General features: G+C 39.0%; 1 protein-coding gene across 5 annotated transcripts in view; it reads right to left on the bottom strand.

Annotated features, from left to right (window-relative positions):
- MED1 (mediator complex subunit 1) overlaps positions 1-22,984 on the bottom strand; it is a 30,626-nt gene extending 7,642 nt beyond the window's left edge. For 4 of the 5 annotated variants that reach the window (XM_079797423.1, XM_079797421.1, XM_079797425.1 and 1 more), the window contains exons 1-16: positions 22,768-22,984; positions 19,987-20,093; positions 15,029-15,107; positions 13,172-13,226; positions 12,931-13,063; positions 12,232-12,260; positions 7,361-7,432; positions 6,170-6,244; positions 5,458-5,531; positions 4,813-4,902; positions 3,979-4,090; positions 3,357-3,481; positions 2,984-3,102; positions 1,742-1,943; positions 271-366; positions 47-152 (exon numbers count right to left, since the gene is read on the bottom strand). In XM_079797423.1, the coding sequence (XP_079653549.1) occupies positions 47-152; positions 271-366; positions 1,742-1,943; positions 2,984-3,102; positions 3,357-3,481; positions 3,979-4,090; positions 4,813-4,902; positions 5,458-5,531; positions 6,170-6,244; positions 7,361-7,432; positions 12,232-12,260; positions 12,931-13,063; positions 13,172-13,226; positions 15,029-15,107; positions 19,987-20,093; positions 22,768-22,792 (1,499 nt within the window). In that variant the 5' untranslated portion in view covers positions 22,793-22,984. The remainder of the gene's footprint in view (positions 1-46; positions 153-270; positions 367-1,741; positions 1,944-2,983; positions 3,103-3,356; positions 3,482-3,978; positions 4,091-4,812; positions 4,903-5,457; positions 5,532-6,169; positions 6,245-7,360; positions 7,433-12,231; positions 12,261-12,930; positions 13,064-13,171; positions 13,227-15,028; positions 15,108-19,986; positions 20,094-22,767) is intronic. The other variant, XM_079797422.1, reaches the window with a different exon arrangement.
- Between the last annotated feature and the right edge of the window lie 2,736 nt (positions 22,985-25,720).

The raw sequence follows: 25,720 nt of genomic DNA, 5'->3' as shown, positions 1-25,720 counted from the left end.
CTATACACCTCTTACTGGGACTCTGATGGAAAAGGGCCAGTGCTACCTTTGAACAACTTTGGCAATGAAGTCATCTGTGCAGATGAGTGCATCTGACAGCCCCTTGTAGAGTTTACAGCTCACATGTGTTGAGTCCTGCACATCCATTACCACTGAAAGACAAAATATATAAGATGTATTTGAGTTAGATTCAGCTCCTGAATTTTCAAAAAGAGATGAAGGAACCAAACTGCTGCCCTGAGAGAGATGGTAGCCACCCATACAACTCACCACACACCAGGGAGTCATTCACAGGGTGTTGAAAAGATACACTGAAGCGGGACTCTGAGAGGGGACACACTTCAAATTGAAGGAGCCCAGGAGAATCTAAAAGGCAAAGAAAACATCATAAAATAATCAATAAATATAAGACTTGAGACAAGTAAATAATCCCTAAGTGTAAAGAATGAAATTTTTTCTTTCCCTTGGAAACTAAATCCCACACCTACTATATCATTCACAGGTAATAAAAGGCATCTGCCAGTTTATGTTATAAATACTCCGAAACAAAGAACTAAATTTCAGTTTTCTAAAATGAAGGCATTTAATCCCTAAATTGTTAAAGACCTTGAAAGATATAAACACCCTGCCTTAAAAGTGAATTCGGAATATTAATGTGGCCAAGAGGAGTTTCTCATTCTGTTTGATAAGCAGACATCCAGAACCACTGCCATAAACCCTGCTTTCTATCAGTGTTTGCAGCTGTTCACTGTGTAACCCATAATCTGGTGAGCAAGGATATAGGGCTACAATTTAAAATGATATAGTTATACCAAATACACACATATCTGTCATATGTTCTTAAGTTAAACATGTTGGCAGCCCAGAATCAAGGATCACATACTTTCTTGGCAGAAAACATCTCTGTAGGACTAACTTGGTAACTACCATACAAAAACTCATTTTTAGGTGCCCTGAAGCTATTTGAAGAACTCTCCTAGGATTCAAATACATGAAATAGAAGGTCCATAGGCATATTTGCATATGCTCTCTAAAATTTATTTCTAAAGCAGTTCTTATTCCCATAAAAAATATCTCCTGATTTACCTTCCCTGTTTCTTCTTGCCTAGCATTTGCACTGATACATCTCTTTCACTGAAGTGTTTTACAACTAAGGTAAAAAGTAACTGGTTAACTAGAGCAGCCAAAATTCATATCAAAGCTTCTAATAGCTGTTTGGAAAACACCAACATTCCAGAATCCTGGGAGAAAAAGGCACAGGTTTCATCCTTTTTAAAACTATATGATTAAGTTCTCCAAAGAATGGAGGGAGGAAATATACTCAGGACTAAAAGAACTGTCTTAACCTAAAATTTAGATATCAGGAAGTACTTTCTTCCTACAGCATCTCAAGTTCTACTTTATATTCAACTGCAGGGTTCAGGCCCTTAGCTAACCAATTATAGCACTGTATGCAGAGAAAAACTAAGTCCATTGCAAATACAACCCCCCCCCCAAAAAATAACCCACAGTGGTTTCCGTATGCTAATTTATAGATTGGTTCCATCAAATTATTTGTGGAGCTTCAACTAGATTCCCAACACCTCCCACTGAGGTTCTAATTCAGTTCATGTGGATATGGAAACCAAATATCTGTCTTTTTAAAAGTTCCACAGGTAATATGATGGGCTACCAAATTAGAAAATCACTGGAGTTATCAGTTTCCATTTATTAGTAAGGATATCAAAAGGAAAGACAGTACCTTCTTTCAGAATAGTTCTTTTGACACAGCTTCCAATTAGGGTATTATAGGCCACTTGGTGTCTGATTAGATTTAGGATAAGAGGAACCCGGCCAGGGTGCTGAAAGGTGATTTTGCTAACAAGGGTTCCCTGTAGACTTCTGCCATCTGGAAGAGGAGCATCCTTGTTAAGGAAATAGCAGTGCTGCTGACCTGGAAGAGCCTAGGCAAAAAGAACAAAGGAAATGAATGCTATTTACTCACACATTATACTCCAACCACAACTATCCTAAAAAACAACCTACACCTCAAAACTCAGTGAGTAATAGAACTCCACTGAATTCTTTGGTCAGCTGATGTTATAAAGGCTAATTACCCACTTGGCTGAACAAACCCTTTTTTTGTAAATGTTGTGCTAGTGGTTTCCTAGCCTAGCTAACATGAAAATTGCCTCAGAAATCTGTATAATCTGTATTTTTAATAAAATACTCTATATATAATTATAATGCAGCCAGAATTTGGGAACTACTACTTTAGTCTAGACTATCATCAAACATTCCAATAAATTCAAGTGAAAATGAGGTTTTGAAACTTCGCTTAATTTATTCACTCCAGCATTTTCCTTTTTAAAAAAATTTTTTTCATTGATTTTTAGAGAGAGAGGAAAGAGACAGGGAGCAAGGGAGAGGAAGGGGAAGGGGGGGAGAAAGGGAGAGGGAGAGAGAGAGAGAGAGAGAGAGAGAGAAAGAGAGAGAGAGAGAGAGAGACAGACATCAACTGACTGCCTCCTACCAGGGATCAAGTTTGCAACCCTGGCATGTGCCCTGACTGGGAATAGAACCGGCAACCTTTCAGAGCACGGAAAAATGCCCAACTAACTGAGCCACACCAGCCAGGGCATTCAAGCACTTTCTTCTCTGTATGCATCTGAATAAATGACCTTTCCAGATTATAAGCTCATGGCACTTGAAAAATTAAACAATAAGAATATTTAACACCTACTTATATGCTTGTAAAAGTCCAAATACCATTAAGGAACTTTCATCTGAAATTTCAATAATGAAATGTATGTTGTTTCCTGACTTAGAAGCTTATGCTTTCTTCAGTTATGTTCCAGAGATTTCTGTAATTTCCTGCCTGACTGAGGAAATACGATATGATCCAGCAGTCCAAAAGAATACTTAAACCTCAGTAATCCTATAAAGGAAGATTCTCATTTGGGGTCCAAACATAACCTACAACAGCCCACAGAGTCTTACTTACAGCATAAAATCGCATGTTGTGTTTCAAAGGTATGGGGTCAGGGTCCTTTGACAGCTCAAACTGAGTGATCAGTTCATAGAGGGGTGTATATGTTGGTTGAGTTTCAAACAATGGAATTCCTGGGGGGAGGGGGGAAAGGACCAATATAATGATCACAATAAGATCAAAACGTTGACAGCTCAGTTTTCCCTTCATGACTTCTACTTCATTTGTCCATTTATTCAAAAAGTACTTCAGTACCAAGTACCATAACATCTATACCCATCAATACTTTTTTGAGGCCTACAAGACCAAAGAGGTCTAAGATAATCTGAAATTGAAGCTTGCTTTTTCATACTTAAAACAAGATTAGCTACTGATGCTTATAACTCACCTGTGCAATTCTGAAGTTTCTGAACAAATGCTCTAGATACTGGGATTGGCTGGGGAAATTTCAAGAAGAAACACGCAGGAAGATCAACACTATTGGCACTGGTGATTGAGGAAAAAGATGGGGTCCTTCAAACAAAAGAAGAGGTAGGTTGGGTTTTGACTTGATATGAAAATGAAAAATCTAAACACCCATTCTTAGAAATGTCTGCTTCATATAAACACATACTCACAATGCCTATCAAAACTTTCTTCCCCCAATTCGGAAACATCCTATTTGTTGACCCTAAAGTATTTAATCAAACATCTACCCTGAAGCATGTTCTCTAGTTATCTCTCCAATGTAACTCCAAACCAACTTAAGTCCCATGAGAGAAAAAGGAGCAATCATTTAAAAAGAGGAATTAGCACAGTTCTCTTCTTTCTCTCTCAGGACAGAGAATGTGTTCCATGAGCAAACTTCGGAGGAACATTAAAATAAACATTGAAAAAAATTAAATGGATAAAAGAAAAAGCCAATCTCTAGAAAGTCAAGGGAGGGAAGAGCCAAGTGAAACTGGCTTAAAACTGGGCTTGATGGTAAAAAATGGACTTTGCTACCCTAGGATTAATTATAGTTAACTTACCATTTGTTGTCAACTGGGTGTGACCCCATAATTAATGGTGCAATTGGGAGTTTATACATAGCAGATGTTCCTTCAATTGTCACTGATGCATTCATGCCCAAAGATCGAGGAACTGGGAAGAGAAAAGAAAAAGGATATTTTCCAAAGTAACACAAATTGTAAGGACCCTAACATTAAGAAAACAAAAAACAGGCTAACTTCTGGATGATTTGTCAGACCTATTTTGTTTAACAGATACTGCAATACCTATATAACTTAGAAATGCTAGAAGTTACCTTTCCAACCAATCAGTGTTTCTGTCAGTAAATAAAACAAAATACAGGAAATAATGCAGTCCAAGGAAAACATTTTTAAAGCTCATTACTGATATTTGCTTATTTTCTCCAACTTCAGAATGTATTTAAATAGAATTATGATTATAGGATAATCAATGATTGAAGTTAAAAGGGGATCAAATGAGGTATTAGGCCATTTCTCATTTTGTTTTAGTGTATTAAAGTGCAAAGAGAAAATAACATCCATTATTGTAATTCTTTAGTAAGATGGCCAATTTCTTCACCATTAAAGTAATGATTAAAGGGGATTATTTCAAGTCAGGGTGGTTTATAGCCTTTAATTCACTCATTTACTTATTCACATATATATAAAAGTACATATTTATATATGAAGATATGTATGCATGTGTGTGTGTGTGTGACTATATCAGGTGCAAACTTTAACAGGGATGGCAAACTTATTACGAGTAGCAAACTAAGAAGTACAAGCACAGGCATTCAAACTTAAAAAAATTTTTTTAAACACTGATAAAAACCTTCAGTTGCTTTAAAGTCTTACCATTATTCTCATGCAAAATGATGGGAGATGTAGTCTTATCATCCAGCAGGTCAGAAGGAGAGGCATAGTACTTCAAATTCATTAAATGACCTATGAAAAGTAAAACTTATCACTACATCTTTACTAGGTAAATTACAAATAAAGAAAAATATTCCCATTTCTATAAACCTATATACAGGAAATAGTGTCACAGATATGAAGACTCATGCTCTAAAGCAGCTTATGACATATGACAGAAGCTTAAGTATTGATTCTAGTGGCAACAATTTACTTCACAATTAAAAATATAAAATGTAGGGAAGACAGGTGTTAATACCTTAGAAATGACTAATAATTTTCTCCCTCTGCTTATAAACCTAAGGTGAAATTTTTAAAAAAATATATTTTTATTGATTTCAGAGAGGAAGGGAAAGAGAGAGAAACATCAATGATGAAAGAGAATCATCGATCAGCTACCTCCTGCATGCCCCCCGACTGAGGATCAAGCCCGAAACCTGGCCATGCACCCTGACCAGAAATAGAATCGTGACCTCCCAGTTCATACCACTGAGCCATACCGGCCTGGTCCAAGGTGAAATTTTAAGTAATGACCCCCTCAACGAAAAATCAGACATTTTTCTAAATAAGCAAAATAGGATCACATACCCCCACTTCTTGGCGTGAGATAGCCAACACTTCCATGAAGAATCTTATCTAAGGGACCAGCATTGGTTGCTTTCCTGCAAGACAAATGATCTATGTTTGCTTGTATTTAAAGCCTGAAGGTATCAGTACACATTGTGAAAATGACTTCAGCTCTTAAAAGACATATAATTAATGACTCTGACCTGTACTTGGGCATATAACAATTGTATTTCACCTTCCAAGTGAAAGGATTATTTCCAAGTATACAGCAATATATAGTGTGGCAAACAAAACTTACAACTAGACTATTATTTATTAGATGGGAAGCCAGGTTTGACAAGACTTCAGATAAAACCTAGGGAATACCAACCAACAACTTAGGGATACTGACAGTCAGAAAATGGAATACAATCATCATTTGGGAAGTGAAAGGAGATGGACAAGATGTATAATATAGATAAAATGCAGATGTATAGTAATATACATCTATCATATAAATATATACAGGGTGGGGCAAGAGTAGGTTTACAGTTGTGAGTACGAAAAACAGAGTTTATTCTTGTATTATTTATTAATCCTTGTATTCTTTTCCATACGAACAACTGTAAGCCTTCTTTTGCCCAACTCCATATAATAGGACCCTGGTAATGCCCTATATAAAAAAGAATGTCCTATATTTAAGAATGGGGTACTCAGAACGGTCATATAGAATTGACACCTTAGTCAGTCTTACCAATACATGACTGCCATTTTAGATAGATCCTGTTCTAAGGATTGGAGAGCCAAGTACATTTTAGTCTTCAGTTTGCTAGAAAGTAAAGAGAACAAGAGATAAATCATTAAAAAATACACACACACACACACACTCCCTCTCTCTTTTTTTCTCTCTAATACAGAAAGCCTAAAGGGCAAGTCTATATTGAAGGCAACTAAAATATCCATTAAAAAAAAACAAAAAACTTTTAAAATGTTTTTCTTTTTTTAAATCCATAGTGAGGCCCAGCCGGCATGGCTCAGAGGTTGAGCATAGACCTATGAACCAGCAAGTCACGGTTCGATTCCCAGTCGGGGCACATGCCCAGGTTGCGGGCTTAGTCCCCAACATAGGGTGTGCAGGAGGCAGCCGATCAATGATTTTCTCTCATCATTGGTGTTTCTATCTCTCTCTCTCTCCCTTCATCTCTGGAATCAATAAAAATATATTTTAAAAAATAAATAAAAATCTATAGTGATATTCCTAGTGCCAAAAGTTCAACTCAATGGCTATACCCGAAAATCCATGCATTTGTGCTCTCTTTTTATGGTGCTTGAAGTAAAACAGCCCAGCCTCTGTAAGTCCATCTGTGTTGTTCCTTAGGCATTCTATCTTTGCTCAGTTGTTGAAGGATGGTGGTTTGTCTTATAGTTTTTGTATTTGAATACAATGCACATTCTAACATGATAGATGCAATGTATTATTCTGTAGCCACGGTTTTCTAGAGAAGTCATATTTTAGGAACTGTATTTAGATCTTAATTAAAATGTGTTTCTAAACTTAAAAGAAAAAATAATAATAATTCAGTGATCTATCAAAGCTAATTTTTATTTCTATTTAAAAGAGCCAAGCAGGTTAACAGAATTCCAAGTAGGATAAAAGTAAAAATGACAAGCCAGTTCTACAACTAATTTCTTTCAGCCCAGAAATCAATATGTTGAAGACATCTCAAGGATTATAGTCTCTTTTAGCATAATGAATTAATGCAGATATTATTTAAAATAACTTAAAAACATAGAGTTGGAAGGTGAGATCTAGATTGTCAGTACTATTAGAAATCACAAATGAGACAGGGCAAAAGGCAAAAGGCTTGGCAAACTTCTAAGCACAAAATAGTTTATAGGTTTATATTGGTTTTTCCAACAATAGCAAAAAAATAAAAATACTCACTTGTCTCCTGGAAGGTTATAAAGATTAACAAGACCCTTAAGGTGCTTAGAAAATTCATCAAAATTTTTTTCCCTATAAGGAGTTAAGGAAAGAGGGGAGAGGGAGGAGAATAAAAGATATATTTACTACTCAATCTTAACAGCAAAGTGCCAAAAATCATGGCTATATAAAACTAATTTTCATAATTTGCTCTATTCTTTTTTCCCCCAGCCAGGTTTCTAGAATTAATCAAAAATAGCAAAAGAGCCCTAGCTAGTTTGGCTCAGTGGATAGAGCGTAGGCCTGCAGACTGAGGGGTCCTGGGTTCAATTCCGGTCAAGGGCATGTGTCCAGGTTGTGGGCTCGGTCCCCAGTAGAGGGCGGCAGGAGGCAGCCAATCAATGATTCTCTCTCATCATTGATGTTTCTATCTCTCTCCCTCTCCCTTCCTCTAGGAAATCAATAAAAATATTTTTTAAAAAACAATAGCAAAAGAAAATGAAAAGCTTTCCTTGTTCTGCCCATTTTTCTGGAGGTGTTAATAAGCAATATAAAAGATAGTTAAGCCCAGTCGGTGTGGCTCAGTGGTTGAGCATTGACCCAGGAACCAAGAGTCACCAGTTTGATTCCCAGTCAGGGCACATGCCTGGGTTGCAGGCTCAATCTCTGGTGGGGGGCATGCAGAGGCAGCCAATACATTGGTGTTTCTATCTGCTTAACCCTCTGTAAAAATCAATAAAAACATTTTTTTTAAAAAGATAGTAAAAAATACCTGATAATTTATATACTAATTTGCTCCTAAATAATAAGCCACTTATTTATTTATTTATTTCCTCACCCAAGGACATTTTTCCCATTGATTTTAGGGTGGGAGGGAGGGAGGGAGGGAGGGAGGGAGGGAGGGAGGGAGAGAGGGAGGGAAACATCGATATGAGACACATCAATTAGTTGCCACCCTCATGCACTCAGACCGAGGCCTGGGATCAAACCTCCAACCCATGAACATGTCCTTGATGGGAAATTGAACCAGTGACCCTTCAGTGCACAGGCCAACACTCTAACCACTGACCCACACCAGCCAGGGCAAATGAGACATTTTAAATAAAACACTTCCTTTACCTTTTTTAAAAAAATAATATATTTTATTGATTTCAGAGAGGAGGGGAGAGGGAGAGAGAGATAGAAACATCAATGATGAGAGAGAATCATTGCTCGGCTGCCTCCTGCACACCCCACACTGGGGATCGAGCTTGCAACCCGGGCATGTGCCCTTGACTGGAATCGAATCTGGGACCTTCAGTCCGCAGGCCGACACTCTATCCACTGAGCCAAACCAGCTAGGGTACTTCCTTTTCCTTTTAATATGTAACGAGATGAGTGGATGTCACGAGGAAAAAAACAGGCTTGGATTCTTAGTCAAATGGGCTTTTGTGGGCAGGCTTAGGAATCCAACACAACAATTCTAACTCTCTGCATCTCTTTTCAAACTTAAAAAAAAAAAAAAATCTCTTGAAAGCTAAATTGCTCTGACAATGTCAGATAACTGGCCAGGCATTTATTGAATACTTACTGCTAGAAGTGCCATGAAGACAATAAAAATAAACAGGAGCAGCAGCAAAATATATTCCCCACCTTAGAATTACAATCTATACAAAGTGACTAAAAATATCAGGCATAAAGGCTAATATTCTTTCTGAGGTTCCACTGCCAAACATGCTCAGAAATTAACTTTATTTTTTCTTTTTTTTAAGAAATGTTTTTACTGATTTCAGATAGAGGAAGGGAGAGGGAGAGAGAATCATTGATCGGCTGCCTTCTACAAGCCCCTAATTGGGAGTCAAGCCCTCAACCCGGGCATGTGCCCTGACCAGCAATGAAACAAGAACTTCTGGTTCATGGGTCAATGCTCAACCACTAAGCCACACCGGCTGGGCTATTTACTGAATTTAGAGAGCAGGAGGGAGAGAAAAAAATATCAATTGGTTATTCCACTTATTGATGCACTTATTGGTTGCTTCTTTTATGTGCCCAGACCAGGAATCAAACACACAACCTTGCCCTGGCTGGTATAGCTAGCTGGTTAGAACATTGGCCCGTACACCAAAGGGTTCCAGGTTCAATTCTTGGTCAAGGATACATACCTGGGTTGCAGGTTCAATCCCTGGTCCCAGTTGTGGCACGTGCAGGAAGCAACCAATCGATGTGTCTCTCTCACATCAATGTTTGTCTCTCTCTCTCTCTCCCCCTCCCTCCCATTCTCTCTAAAAATCAATTAAAAAAATATATCCTCGTGTTAAAAAAACATACACATTAAAAAAAAACCCTGAAACTGTGGCATATCAGGATGATGCTCTAACCAACTGAGCAACCTGGCCAAGGCACAAATTAACTTCAGAATACTACTAGTTCTTAAGTTGGAGCAGTCTCCTACTCCAAATTAGAACCAGAAATACTGGCTTGGTGGACTAAGCCAATGTCCACCTTTCTGGACAAAGGTGATAATATAGCTTTGCTAAAATTATTGGTTTAATTAAATCATAAAAAGGTTATTTTTATGTTGCACTGCAATTTTTTAAAGCTGGTTCAAATTTGGTGCATTTGGCTATAAGCACACTAACCAGATCACTGAGAAATATGAGTGTAAAACTTAGTTCCTCAATACTACCACCCTTTCTAAGACATCTCTGTGGCATCTTCAACAGAACTGCAACAGAGAACTTCAACTTTATCTATTTATTTATTTTATTAATGAGAGAGAGAAAGAGAGAGAGAGGAAGAAAGAGAAAGAAAGAAGAGAGAGAGAGAGAGAGAGAGAGAGAGAGAGAGAGAGAGAGAGAGAGAGGAAGGAAGGAAGGAAGGAAGGAAGGAAGGAAGGAAGGAAGGAAGGAAGGAAGGAAGGAAGGAAGGAGAGAGAGAGAGAGAGAGAGAGAGAGAGAGAGAGAGAGAGAGAGAGAGAGAAAGAAAGAAAGAAAGAAAGGAAAAGAAAAGAAAAGAAAAGAAGGAAAGAGAGAGAGAAAGAAGGAAACATCGATTTATTGTTCCACTTATTTATGCCTTCACTGATTGATTCTTTTATGTGCCCTGACCAGGGATGGAACCCACAACCATGGTGTATCAGGATGATGTTTTAACCTGAGCTACCCGGCCAGGGCAACTTCACTATATTTAAAACATAAAATTGATGTATGACTTTCTCAAATTCCCAGAAAGTATGGGGGAAAAGGGAGACTCATGTAATATTTTAAACAATAAAGAATTTAAATTAGCCGAAACCGGTTTGGCTCAGTGGATAGAGCGTCGGTCTGCGGACTGAAAGGTCCCAGGTTCGATTCCGGTCAAGGGCATGTACCTTGGTTGCGGGCACGTCCCCAGTGGGGGTGTGCAGGAGGCAGCTGATCGATGTTTCTCTCTCGTTGTTTCTAGCTCTCTATCCCTCTACCTTCCTCTCTGTAAAAAAATCAATAAAATATATTTTAAAAAAAGAAAAAAAAATTTAAATTAAAAAAAAAATTCCCGCCCTAACTGGTTTGGCTCAGTGGATAGAGCGTTGACCTGCGGACTCAAGGGTCCCAGGTTCGATTCTGGTCAAAGGCATATACCTTGGTTGCAGGCACATACCCAGTAGGGAGTGTACAGGAGGCAGCTGATCGATGTTTCTCTCTCATCCATGTTTCTAACTCTCTATCCTTCTCCCTTTCTCTCTGTAAAAAATTAATAAAATATATATATTTTTTTTAAATTCCCAGAAAGTAAATTTTGGGTTTAAATTTAAGTATGGAAATTTCTATTCAATTCAAAGGGAAAAGATAAGCCTGGAGGAAAAAAACCACCAATTGACAAAAGAGATTCTTCAAGACTAGCACTATACTATGATGGGAGTTTATGCCTTAAATATAAAACAATTTTTCTCAAAATTAAAGTGAAAAAAGTTTTTTATAGTATAGACCCAATTTTTTCAAGCCTTCCCTAATTCAATAATTAGGTGCTGTTTATTTTGTTCCATACAGAATTCCAAAGGCTACGTCAGTAGTTCTCAAACAAGAGTGATTTTTACCCTCAAATAGACATTTGACAATACCTGGAAATATACATATTTTTAATATATTTTTATTGATTTTAGAGAGGAAAGGAGAGGGAGAGAGAGAAACATCAATGATGAGAGAGAATCATTGATCAGCTGCCTCCTGCATGCCATCTACTGTGGATCGAGTCTGCAACCCGAGCATGTGCCATTGACCAGAATCGAACCCGGGATCTTTCAGTCGGCAGGCCCACACTCTATCCACTGAGCCAAACTGGCTAAGGCATATCTGCAGATATTTTTTATTGTTGCAACTCAACAGCTACTACTGGCAACTAGTGGAGGGATACCAAGGATGCCGTTAAACATCCTACAATGCACAGGGCAGCCCCCTAGAGCAAAGAATTTTCCAATCCAAATTATTAACACTGCCAAAGTTGAAAAATCCTGGACTAGATTGAGTAGGGTAAGAAATCAAGTCAGTTCTGAAAGTGAACAAGTATAGACTCTGAAAAATCTTGACTCAAGAAAATAAATTTGTTCCTCAGGAAGGTAACTTTTGACTGGCCTCAAAACCTAGCTATAAAGAACAGCATTGTCACCCTAACCAGTTTGGCTCAGTGGATAGAGCGTCGGCCTGCGGACTGAAAGGTCCCAGGTTCGATTCCGGTCAAGGGCAAGTACCTTGGTTGTGGGCACATCCCCAGTAGGAGGTGTGCAGGAGGCAGCTGATCGATGTTTCTCTCTCATCGATGTTTCTGACTCTCTATCCCTCTCCCTTCCTCTCTGTAAAAAATCAATAAAATGTATTAAAAAAAAAAAAAAAGAACAGCATTGTCTGCCAATATCAGGGACTATGTCATTTGCTTACCTTAGCTGCTGTACAAGCTCTGGACAGCTCTGAAATTAAAGAAATTATATTAAAACATTAAACTACTTTAAGAACTCTGAAGACACCAAGAATTTTTCTCTTATTAGCACACATGCCATTATTAAGATATCAAAAAACATCTTCTTCCTACTTGGTAAACCATGGGATTGGGACAGGAAATTAAAGATCAAAATATATGAAATAGTTTATAAAAGAATCAACTTTCAGTAGCTTGTTTAAAACATTAGGACCTCTCTTTAATGCCATCCTTGGAATCCATATCCAATTGTCTGGTTATACACATTTTAGATTCATCCCTTTTATAGGAGTTTTCAGAGACATCAGCTACATACAAGATTATCTGTCCATCTTGATTATAAGTTCTTTGAGGATAGAAACTTTATTAATTATCTCTGAAACCCCAGCACCTATTGTTCAATTGAGGCTCATGTTTGTGTATATGAAATGGAAAGGGTTCCTCTGGTGTTTCCACTTGTTAAAGCTTTTGGATGATGTTAGAGATGGACCCATGTTACTCTAAATCCCCTTCTAAAGCTACTGATATAGCCTATCACATCACCTCTATAGTGGCTCATGAAAACACTAAACCCAAGCTATTTCAAACCCCAACAATTCATTTTAAAAGTAATGTCCCTAAGTAAACCCCACAGATTCCAGTGAAATATCGACAACACATACCATAGGATTCTCCCCATGGTGAGCCACTTTTACATCACAAAGCTGTCCTGCAGGATCTAACTGCACTTCCACATAGAACATATCTGACGTGATGTAACATTCAGTGCCACTGGCACTGAGATGAGAGCCCAGTCTAGCAGGAACAAATCAAAACAAAAATTAATAGAAGACACATAAATAAAGCCACCCAAAGTCAACACTAAGTTAAACAGTTCTGCCTTCAGAGAGTCTGTCTACTTACCCATTTTGTCTTGCTATAGACTCCAAACGATCAGTCATTGCGGGTAAAGATGTTACTATGAAAGGGTGAAAAAAGGAAATCACAAAGGATGCTCCAAATAACTTAAATTGTATTCTTCAAAGACCATCCTTTCAAAGTGATAAACACATTCAATAGTTCGAATGCTTACAATTTGCACAAAGGTCATTGGTAAGGGTTAGCTATGGCCTATGCAGTAATAAAGGTAAAAAAAAAAATCTATTTGAGCCCTGGCTGGTATAACCTAGTTGGTTGGAGCATTGTCCAGTACACCAAAAGGTGGCAGGTTCAATTCCAGGTCAGGGCACATACCCAGATTGAGGGTTAGGTCCTCGGCCAGGTGCATACGGGAGACAACCTATGGATGTATATCAATGTTTCTCTCTCTCCCTTCTTCTCTTTAAAGTCAATTTTTAAAAATATATTTGAAAAAGCTATTGGATCTTTCTCTTCTCCCTTTTTCATTACTCATTTGGGACAGTTACCTTTAATTTAAAGAAGATACAGTTATCTGCTAATGTTTGAATAAGGAAGATTAACATCAAAACCAACATAAAAACAGACATTCTCCCTCTAAGGTGTGCATTTCCTAAACTCTTAGGGTCCCCACAAGACTTGCAATCAGGGGAGCAATGGACAGCTAACCCCTTGAACCTGTCTCCAAGGCCCCTTTTCTCTGACTTTCCAGTGAGCCAAAGTAGCCCCGCCTCAGCTCATTTCATTCCTATGACATTTCTAGAGAACAAAAGCAGCCCCACCTAGACTCTCTATTGCTTCTTCTATCCTAAGCCCTTCCTTGTTTCACTGTCCCCAGCTTTAATAAACCCACTCTTTAAAATAATAAAATAAAATAATATATAAACACGCAAGTGTTTATAGCAGCATTATTTACAATAGCCAAAAGGTAGAAATAACCGTTCATCAGTGGCTGAATAAACAAAATGTGGTATATACATACATTAAAATATTATTCAGCTTTCTTAAAAAGGAAATTCTGATACATGCTACAAAATGGATGAACTTGAAGACATTATGCTAAGTGAAATAAACCAGTCACAAAAGGACAAATACTTTATGATTCTACTATTATGAGAAGTGAAATTCTTACAGAAAGAAATTAGAATGGTAGTTACCAGGAGCTGGGGAGAGGAGGAAATGAGAAGTTATTGTTTGACGGGTACACAGTTTCAATTTGGGAAGATGATAAGAGTTCTGAAGATGGATGGTGACGATGGATACACAACAATGTGAATGTACCTAATGCCAATGAACTGTACATTTTAAAATGGTTAAAATGATACGTTTTATGTTATGAATATTTTATCACAATGAAAAAATTAACCAATATTCAGCTGAGTAAGTTTCATTTGTGTTGCATCAGAGGAAAATATTTTTTTACTTTCATTTCTCCCAAAAAAACATGAGGTAATTATAAGCATGAATAATCAAGCTCACAATTTAAATTTTATGTTTGCTTTCCTGAAAACATTGTCTAGAAACAAAGTAACAATCTTTTAGCATTAAAATGTCCATTTTCTTATTGAAAACTAATTAGAAGAAAACATGTAAAGGTGAAAGAAAACAACAACTTTCCCCTGCTATCTATAGTTATGCTTCATCAATTATCTTTTGAGTCTCTACCAGCCTCTAAAATAGGATCAAAATAAATGTTTCAAAACATCAGGTAAGAGCGCATCTCAATTCCATAATAAAAGCAAAACCAAAACCTAGCATAGAAAGTTGACCTATTTCAATTTATATTTCTAGTGTAAGTGTAAAATAGTCTTTCTTAAACAGGTGGTTTTAAGAAATCAGCATATTTCAAAGATGATTACAAACCTTTGAGAGCTTTTTGCAATGTCTCCAAACAGCTGACCAAATGTTGGTGCCCTCCAGAACTCATCACAACCCTCTTCTCCTGTATTAAGTGGGAAAACATTTGAGGTAAAAATTAACCAGGCTAACAGTGTTTTAGATAAGCATATCTATTATCCTAATAGTAATACTTCAGGATACTCTATAGACTGTATCTACTTGAGCCCTAGCTCAAATATATTCTATATATTTGAATATGTAGAATATATTCTATATTCTCTCTATACTCTAGATCAGCAGTCGCCAACCTTTCGGACCTCACGGACCACCAGTAGTCCGGGGACCACCAGTTGGCGACCGCTGCTCTAGATAGTCCATAGACTTTTTAAAAATATATTCTTAACCGTTGCTCTGTCCATCCAGCCAAAGGAAGAAAGTTCATATAGTACATGGATACATCCATATCCATATACAGAAGAAAGGAAAAGGCATTCCCAGATCTAAAGTAAGATAACCATGCCCTGGCTGGGTGGCTTAGTTGTTTGGAGTGTTGTCTCATACACCAAAAGGTTGCAGGTTCAATTCTTGGTCAGGGCATATACCTAGGTTGTGGGTTCGGTCCTTGGTTGGGGCACACATGGGAGGCAACTGATCGATGTTTCTCACATCAATGTTTCTCTTTCTCTCTGAAAAATCAATAAAAAGCATATCCTCGGGTGAGGATAAAAAAATAAAATAAAGATAAACTTCAAGGGGGAAATCAGGAAGAATCAAAATGTAATAAATGAGATCAGCCTCCTGTAGAAGGGACTACATCCTAAAATTTACTCAGTTAAATGGGGTGGCTCACAAGATTTGGCAACTCCCAAATTATTCTAAGATATACAACCACACAGTAGTCAAAGTAAGAGATTGTGTAGTCCTGAAAAGGGATTCCCAAAGAGAAAAAAAAAAAACTGGCATAGATTTTCTAACCCCATCCAGGGAAGAAGCTATTCTCTGCACAACATTAGAATCCCCAGAAATGTGAACAGTTTTATGATATAAGGATAGTTTTTCAGGCTTTTCCATGCCCTAATTCATATCATTAATCTAATTCCAATCTCACAAAACAAAAATTTGATTAATTAATAATCTGTCTTCCCTTGTACCTTGAATATGCAAGGAGGCGCTCTGGACAATGAATATAGTATTTTGGTAACTGGAAAGATAGACCCTCTGTTGTAAATAAATAAATTGGCATTCTGATTTACATGTTAATCTATTGAGATTTTGTTAGTATATCAGTTGTAAACAATTCAAAGTCTTGATATACCAGTAAAGTTAAGTTTCTGAATCTGCAAAAGTGAAAAGTAGACAATAGAAGTTATGGTAACCAAACCAAAGCACTGGTATCCCCATAAAAGGGGGTCCTTAGTGGCCACCTGAAATTCCTCTATCTCATAATGTCTCTCTAATAACAGTATCATTTATATAGCACATATTTCAAACTAGAATATGGCTGCCTTGTACTCCCAGTAAAAATTAAAAAATGACAATCTCTGAGTCCTCAGACTGTAAAAATTGCCATTCTTTTATTTAAAACGTTTAAAAAATATTTTTATTGATTTTTAGAGAGAGAGGAAGGGAAGGAAAGAGAAACAACAATGTGAGAGAGTAATATCGATTGGCTGTCTCCAGCACGCCCTATACCAGGTATTAATCCATAACTATATATTGCCCTGAACAGGAAATCGAACAGGCAATCTTTTGGTGCATGAGACGAGGCCCAATCAACTAAGTCACACTGGCCAGGGCAATTTAAATACCTTTTATGTACACAACCTTGAGCCAGAAGATGCACATATATTTGTAGAATTTAGTTAAAAAGTATTTTAGCAACCCGACACTTTAATATCCATTATCTGATTTGATCCATACAACAGAATTATAGCAGGTCCTCAAGTAACTTCATCTCATTATAACACTGAGAAAACAAAAACTGATTCCTGGCTGGGGCCACTGTGTGAAATTTGCACATTCTACCCATGTCTGTGTGAGTTTTCTCTGGGTTTCCACTCGTGTCCCAAAGGCACATTAGATTAACTGCCATGTCTAAATTGTCCCCATCTGACTGAGAGTGTGAGTGAGTGTGTGAGTGTGTGTGCACTCTGCAATGGAATGGCATGATGTCCAGGGTGGGTTCCCTCCCACCTTGAGCCCTGAGCTACCAGGATAGGCTCTGGCCACCCAAGACCCTGAATTTATTCCAGCAAATTGGAAATATTATCTCACTTATTTTCATTAATATTTCTTAAATGGATGTATAGCTCACATTTATTTCTTTGTTTAATATTTTTTTAATATATTTTTATTGATTTCAAAGAGGAAGGGAGAGGGAGAGAGAGAAACATCAATGATGAAAGAGAATCATTGATCGGCTGCCTCCTGCACACCCCCTACAGGGGATCGAGCGCACAACCCAGGCATGTATCCTTGACCAGAATCGACCCTGGGGCCCTTCAGTCCGCAGGCTGACACTCTATCCACTGAGCCAAACCAGCTAGGGTTCGATGTTTAATATTAAAAGTGTTCTGGGTCTTTATTCAGAATTTCAGTGATGTTTTGTGATCAGAACTATGCCATAGGAACTTAACTCTTATGTATATCAACTAGCCTATGGCAGTGGTCGGCAAACTCATTAGTCAACAGAGCCAAATATCAACAGTACAACGATTGAAATTTCTTTTGAGAGCCAAATTTTTTAAACTTAAACTTCTTCTAACGCCACTTCTTCAAAATACACTCGCCCAGGCCGTGGTATTTGTGGAAGAGCCACACTCAAGGGGCCAAAGAGCCGCATGTGGCTCGCGAGCTGCAGTTTGCTGACCACGGGCCTATGGTAATATTGGTTTCACTATACATCATTTCGCTTAAAGTTGCAGTTTCCAAGAACCAATAAATGTTAACTAAGGACTTACTGTATGTGGAAAAGCAAACTGGTATTGTATGCCTCTATTTTCCAAATGAGAAAACAAACTCAGATATCTATATATATAAAAGCCTAAGTGACCATCCAACTGGTAGCTATGACGCGCAATGATCACCAGGGGGCAGACGCTCCGACTGGTAGCTATGACACGCACTGATCATCAGGGGGCAGATGCTCAATGCAGGAGCTGCCGAGCTGCAGTGACTTGACAGCTGTGGTTCTCAGGTGACACACCTGGAACCAGAGAGGGGGGAGCCCGATTCTGGGATGTGTCACCCCGAGAACCGCCCTCTCGCAATCCAGGACCCCTCGGGGGGTGTCGGAGAGCCAGTTTCAGCCCAATCCCCGCAGGCCAGGCCGAGGGACCCCACCAGTGTACAAATTCATGCACAGGGCCTCTAGTATTAAATAATTTGTCCAAGGTCATATAAGTAATAATCACTTGTGTCAAGCCTAAAACACAGGCCTTTGATAACAAATTCAATTTTGCTAGTGCTACACTGATCATTTTAAACACTAATAAATCTACTAAACTGAACTTGTTCTGGATACACAGTAAGATTTGGAGGGGAGGAGAGGGTACTTTCATTGAAGTATACAGACGAGTATACTAATCTGAAGAGATCTATGAATTACCACAAAGTAAATACATCCATATAACTATTGCCCAGGTAAACGCATAGAAGTAAAGTTTTCCTACATCACTTGATTACCACAGAATCATATGGATGAACTTTTAACATCCAGCCCCCACACTCCCCAACTCCCTGCCTTCCATTTAACTAAGGGCTCAACATGCTGCTGAATGCTGAATGACTCAGGAAGGAGTAGTACTACTGCAGAAAAAGAGGTTGACGGAGTGAACAGGTGAAACTAATTGAGAATGAATTGCAAAAAGAAAAAAAAAATGAATGAATTGCAAACTCCATTCCTAGCATAGAAACAATGAAAGTACTATCACATTAGTATCAAGGAGTTTAACAGGAAGTGAAGAATAAATGTCTCTTTCCCAGTCTATCACGTGTGTCGCTTATTGGTGTATTTCTTAGCACCTTTGCCTAAAGTACCTCAGTATACTATAACTCATGATTAATATATACTATAACTCATGATTAATACAATTTTATAAATACGTCTCCTTCTTAGGTAGACTCTTTTTTTAAAAAAATCAACATATTTTTTTATTGATTTCAGAGAGGAAGGGAGTGAGAGGGTGAGAGGGAGAGAGAGAGAAAGAGAGAGAAAGAGAGAGAGAAACATCCTATATAATAAAAGCCTAATATGCTAAGTGTCTGGTTGTCCAGTTGGCCATTCAACCAATCAAAGCATAATATGCTAAATGATATGCTAAGGCTGCTCAACCGCTCACTATGATGTGCACTGACCACCAGGGGGCAGACAGTTGACCGGTCAACCAGTAGCTATGACGTGCACTGACCACGAGGGGGCAGACGCTCCAAGCGGTAAGTTAGCTTACTGCTGGGGTCTGGCCTATCGGGACTGAGTGAGACCGGCCGGACATGCTCTGGAGCCCTCCCATGTCCCTCCCTGGCCCCGATAGTGCACCGGTGGGGTCCCTCGGCCTGGACTGCAGCCTCTCACAACCCGGGACCCCTTGAGGGATGTCAGAGAGCTGGTTTTGGCCTGATCCCACAGGCCAGGCTGAGGGACCCCACTGGTGTACGAATTCGTGCACAGGGCCTCTAGTCAATGATAAGAGAGAATCATTGATTGGCTGCCTCCTGCACTCCCCACACTGGGGATCGAGCCCACAATCCAGGCATGTACCGTGACCGGGAATCGTACTGTGACCTCCTGGTTCATAGGTCAGCGTTCAACCAGAGCCACATAGGCCGGGCTTAGGTAGATTCTTAAAACACCTGAGTACATGGTGGCTATCAACTTTATGATAAAGAAAACAAAAGACACACTATATTAGCTAGTTTGAAAAATTTGACACAGGGAACGTAGCTTATTAAATAATTATCAAAGCACACACCACAATCCTCACCATGACTTGACGCACAAGCTTAATGGTTTCACTCCAAGGCCTATTTTGGTTAAATTTTGCATGGAGCCGTTCCAAGAGAGAACTCATCTTACTCAGCTTTTCCGACTCTACAATATAAATCAGAAGACATTGTTAGAAACTCTTATTTCAAGACCTTGTAGTTTTTCTTGCAAACAACCCTCCCATATGTCATCCTGGTAAGAACTCAGTTAAAATATTTTTCTTTTTTTTTTTACATTTTTTTTTTTTAAATATATTTTATTGATGTTTTACAGAGAGGAAGGGAGAGGGATAGAGAGCTAGAAACATCGATGAGAGAGAAACATCGATCAGCTGCCTCCCGCACACCCCCCACCGGGGATGTGCCCGCAACCAAGGTACATGCCCTTAACCGGAATCGAACCCGGGACCCTTCAGTCCGCAGGCCGACGCTCTATCCACTGAGCCAAACCGGTTTCGGCTAAAATATTTTTCAATATCATTTACTTCAAAACATACAAAGAATTTATTTTTAGTGACAAGAAGACACATAAATTATGGGCCTAACCTAATGAACACCACAGAACAGGACTGCTTTCTATTCAAACCTTTAATGAGAACAACAACAAAAAAATCTCTAATTATGTTTCAAGATCAGAACTAAAATTTAGTGACAAAATCATTTCATGATATGTATGATATCCCTTGATGAGATAGGTAGAGCACACATTTGAATATGGCCTTACTATGGTTAGTTGGTTTTCAATGTGAAAAATATAAACTTTGTTCATCTTTTTACATAATTTTAAGAGACACAATTTATAAGTATTATCAAGAAAACAGGCTTTATTTGTCATTCAGATTTCTCCTATTTGAATTCAAACTATAACTATAGAGAGAGGGAAGATGTCAAAAGCTAAAGAATTAGTTTCTAGCAGAGGTAAAAGAAAGGTAGAAAAGACTGGCTCCTGAAATCAGGGGGTGAACAAATCTCCTTGCCCTTAAACGCTCCTTTTGAGAATTCTTGTACTGCTTAGGATGAGCAAGGGTCTATGCTAGAGATGACTGGCAATGCAAAAACACAATATGCCTGAGATAACATCTGTGAAAGGGTGTGGATAAGTTAATGTGGAAATAACCATCACACAAAGCAAAATGAGATATGCTCTTAAAAACAGATACACAGCTGATCTCCTTATGGGGGGCAGGCCCAAGCCTTTCCCTTCCCTTCCTTCTCCCTCCCCCACCCCCCAGGCCCGTTACTTTTGCCTTTTCCTCTCCTAAGCTCCAAGGGTCCTTCTTTTGCTTTTGTAACTTGTTTCCTGAGCCTAGCAGCCCAGCTGGCTCACTTCTACTACTTCTGTAACTTTCTAAATAAAATTTCTCTTATTAAAAGAAAAAAAACACACAAAGATGCATTACTAATTGAAATTCAAAGGAGGAAAAGTTTATTAGTTGTGGAATGTTACAAAAAAAGATGTCACTGAAAAATGAATAGGCCCTAGCTGGTTTGGCTCAGTGGATAGAGCATCGGCCTGCGGACTAAAGGATCCTGGGTTGGATTCTGGTCAAGGGCACATACCCGGATTGCAAGCTCGATTTCCAGTAAGGGGCGTGCAGGAGGCAGCCAATCAATGATTCTCTCTCATCATTGATGTTTCTATCTCTCTCTCCCTCTCCTTTCCTGTCTGAAATCAATAAAAACATATTTTTAAAAAATGAATAGAATGTTAGCAATCAGAGTTGAGGCAGTGACATCTTCTAAATCAAGATTCAAGCTCCTCCCTCTAATACCATCTTCTTCTGGAAAACTGGTTTGGGGGCTATTTCAGCCAGTTTACAGTCTGGACACATTTCTAGGAATTCCCCCTTTCAAGACTCATTCGTTCAAGCATATTTTATGTGGTAGGGGAAATGGCAGTGAGCAAACTAGACAAAATTCCTGCTTCGTTTTACACTTGTCATTCCTCTGCACCCAAGGAGTAAACCCTTCTTTGTCCTCTCCTTCAAAAAACAACCCCCTTCTTTTCCTTGAGAAGCCTGATAAATATCATTATATGAAAGCTCAAATCAAGCATTTTTTTTTTTTTTGAGCAGCTATTTATGTCCCAGGAACTATACAATGAGTAAGGCAAGGTCCCTGATATACAAAGCTCAATATAAAGTGGAGAAGACAAGTACAAAATAATACAGTGAGCAGTATTAGTAATAGAAAACTATGTCCAAAATACGAAGGAAGCGCTTAAAATTGGAGTAACTTTAGAGAATCAAAGTAAGGTTCCACCGAAAAGCTATTTTTCAGTTCTGAATTGGTCCAGTCACTGAAAGGATGAAAATCAACGCATACACAAGAGTACAAGTTCTGAACACGGTGACGTTCTAGGGAACTGCTGGCTTTTAATCTATCACAAGGACCTAATCATTTCACTCACGCCCAAACATCCTCTAGTACTTTGACACACAGCTCTGTATTACTCTTCTCATGCCATTATCCAGACGTTTGAGATTCACTCGCCTGGTCTTCCACAACTTTAGGAGTAAAATGCCCTGAGGCCCAACTGATTGCCCTTAGCTGAGCAAGAAACCTTCACAGAAGTTGGGAGTCCCCATCACCACCAAGTCGGAGCTCTCCACCATCAGGGAAGGCACAGTCAGAACCTAAAACTCACACAAATCCCGCCTCACGGACTCTGCGCCCACGAGAGAGTGGCCTCCGCGAAGGCATCGGACCCCCAGCTCCTTTCACAAACTGGCTCCCCCCAGATGTGTCGCGCCCCCCTGCTTTCCCCTTCAATCACTCACCCTCGGTTTCCCCCAGAGCCTTCATCCTGACAGTGGGGAAGGCCTGAGTCCTGCACAACTGGATAAGCTCTTCCCCACCACTAACGGGGGAATCAAGGTAGTTGGGGCTCCCAGGAGGCAGGGCACCAGCAGTCCCCACTCTTCCCGAGAAGGCTCAGTCTGAAGTCCCTGGCGGCAAGAAGAGAAGGGTGCTCCCGGCCGCCGCCATCTTCCCCAACGGAACTTCCCAAAGATCGCGAGATTAACCGTGATCCTGCGAGAGAGAGGAAGAGGGAGGGACGCCGAACTACCGTGAAAAGGATTAATGGTGTGCTTCTCGCGAGATTTTTCCAACGGAGCCTTCCCCTTAGCTTTTGGTTCTTTTAGACTTGCAGCTAGGTATGGTGCTTGGCAGGTGGTAGATAGCCCAGCTCCTGACACATCTCATACATACAATGCATATTGTTGGGATAAATTGATAGGGTTGCCAGGTAAAATACGGAACACAGTTAAATTTGAACTTCAAGAAGTAAGCAAATATTTTTTAGTATAAAAGCATGTTCCAAGTAGTATATAATATGAGCCTAGCAACCTTAAAGTTGATGGAGTACAGACAGCATTTATGCAAGTGATAATTTTTTTAAAATATATTTTTATTGATTTCAGAGAGGGAGAGAGAGAGAAAAAAACATCAATGATGAGAAAGAATCATTGATCGGCTGCCTCCTGCACAACCCCCACTGGGGTAGAGCCCGCAACCTGGGCATGTGCCCTTGACCAGAATCAAACCCGGGACCCTTCAGTCCACAGTCCGATGCTCTATTTTTTTCCCTGATGCTCTATTAACTGAGCCAAACAAGCTAGGGCCCAAGTGAGAATTCTTGTTTTGTTGGGTTTTTGTTTTGTTTTGTTTTTGAGAGTACATTTATTAAAGTTGGGGACAGTGAGACAAGGAAGGGCTTAGGATAGAAGAAGCAACTGGATAGAGCCTAGGTGGGGCTGCTTTGGCTCACTGGGAAGTCAAAGAAAAGCGGGTCTTGGAGACAGGTTCAGAGGGGTTAGCCCAGAACCAGCTGCCACTGCCTATTGCTCCCTTGGCTGCAAGTCTCCTGAGGACCCTGAGATGGGGAGAAAAGGGATGGGTGTGCTTCTGGGAGGGAGAGCACTGATAGTTCATATTTTAAATGCTAATTCCTTTTCTGTTGTCAAACAAAGTGTTCTTCATTCAACAAGCATCTATAGAGTCCTAGTACTTGTGTATATTAATATAATATAAACATGAAAACACAGCCCCAGCCTTTGATGGGCTTATCTGATTTAGAGTTCTGAAAATACAATTGGTCACAATAATCATAGGTACTCAAAATTTGTTGTTAATTTATTATGCCAAAAGTATCAATGTTAGATACACAGCTTCTTCGTGGAAGCTCTCTATACATAGAAACAATAATGTCTGTACTAAACATAGGTGGAAAAATTTAAACATTACAAAGCTTGAAAATAGAGTAAACTTGAGCAAATTTTGGCCACAGAATAGAATGCTATGATTTCTCATCTAAAAATAAAAATTAAATGACATTGTTAGAAATTTGTACTCAAGAAGATAGGAGAGACATGTCATTAATCGAACAACAACAACAACAAAAAAAACATAGGAAGAATCATCCTATATGGCAAGAAGGGGACAATGGGCAAATTTTAAGTGACTAAGCTTTGAGGGTGACTTCAGAGGACTCTTTAAACCTAAAATCTAAACTAACAAATTGGTTTGTGCTGGGTAGGAAATTATTATAAATGTAGTTAAATCTTTCTTTCTTTTTCTTTAATCCTCACCAGAAGGTAGTTTCCCATTGATTTTTAGAGAGAGTGGAAGGGAGGGGCGAGACAGAGAGAGAGAAACATCTACATGAGAAAGACACATCCATTGGTTGCCTCCTGCACGTACCCCAACCAGGGCCTGGGATTGAGCCTGCAACTGAGGTACGTGCCCTTGACTAGAATCAAACCAGGACCTTTCCGTCTGCAGTCATGCTCTATCTACTGAGCCAAACTGGCTAGAGCATATATTTCTTTTGTGTACAGATTTATTGAGATATAATTGATAAAGAGCAGCTTTCTCACTTGCTTTGGGGATTTAAAGGGAAACTATAGTAATCACCTGACTGCATCTTGGGGTTCATAGAATTGCCCTGACTCCCTGCCCTGGGAAGAGATGCAAATAAACTAAATCATGCAGTCTTATAATTTCTGAGTTTAAGTTGTGAGTGTTTTTTAATTTTTTAAATATTTCTATTGTTTTTTGTTTGTTTGTTTTTTGAGACAGAGAGAGAGAGAGAGAGAGAGAGAGAGAGAGAGAGAGAGGATGGGAGAGGGAGAAAGAGAAACATCGATGTGAGAGCTGAATATCCATTGGCTGCTTCTGCCCACCCCTACTGGGGATCAAGCCACAAGTACATTTGTACCCTGATCAGAAATCGAACCAGCAACTTTTTGCTGCACAGGGCAATGCTCAAGCAACTGAGCTACACTGGCTCTGGCAAGTTTAATTTTCTGTACAGTGAAGCAGCCCTTATTTTACAAAACACTATTCGCACTAGTTGTTAGGCCAAACCATGCAGTTTAGAGTAGATTTTGTATTTTATTTTTTAAAATATATTTTTATTGATTCCAGAGAGGAAGAGAGAGAGATAGAAACATCAATGATGAGAGAGAATCATTGATCGGCTGTCTCCTGCACATCCCCTGCTGGGGATCAAGCCCACAACCAGGGCATGTGACCTTGACCGGAATCGAACCTGGGACCCTTCAGTCTGCAGGCCGATGCTCTATTCACTGAGCCAAACCAGCTAGGGATAGATTTTGTATTTTAACATTTGGATATAATTTGATATTTCCTAGAATAGATTTTTTCCAGCTTTATTGAGATATAATTGCTATTAGAGTAGAATTTTATGTACCAAACCCCAAAAGTGTA

This window comes from Cnephaeus nilssonii (genome assembly GCF_951640355.1).
Source record: "Cnephaeus nilssonii genome assembly, chromosome: 19".
Taxonomy (NCBI): domain Eukaryota; kingdom Metazoa; phylum Chordata; class Mammalia; order Chiroptera; family Vespertilionidae; genus Cnephaeus; species Cnephaeus nilssonii.
The sequence above is the reverse complement of the archived record's forward strand: the minus strand, read 5'-3'. Positions and strand labels throughout refer to the sequence as shown.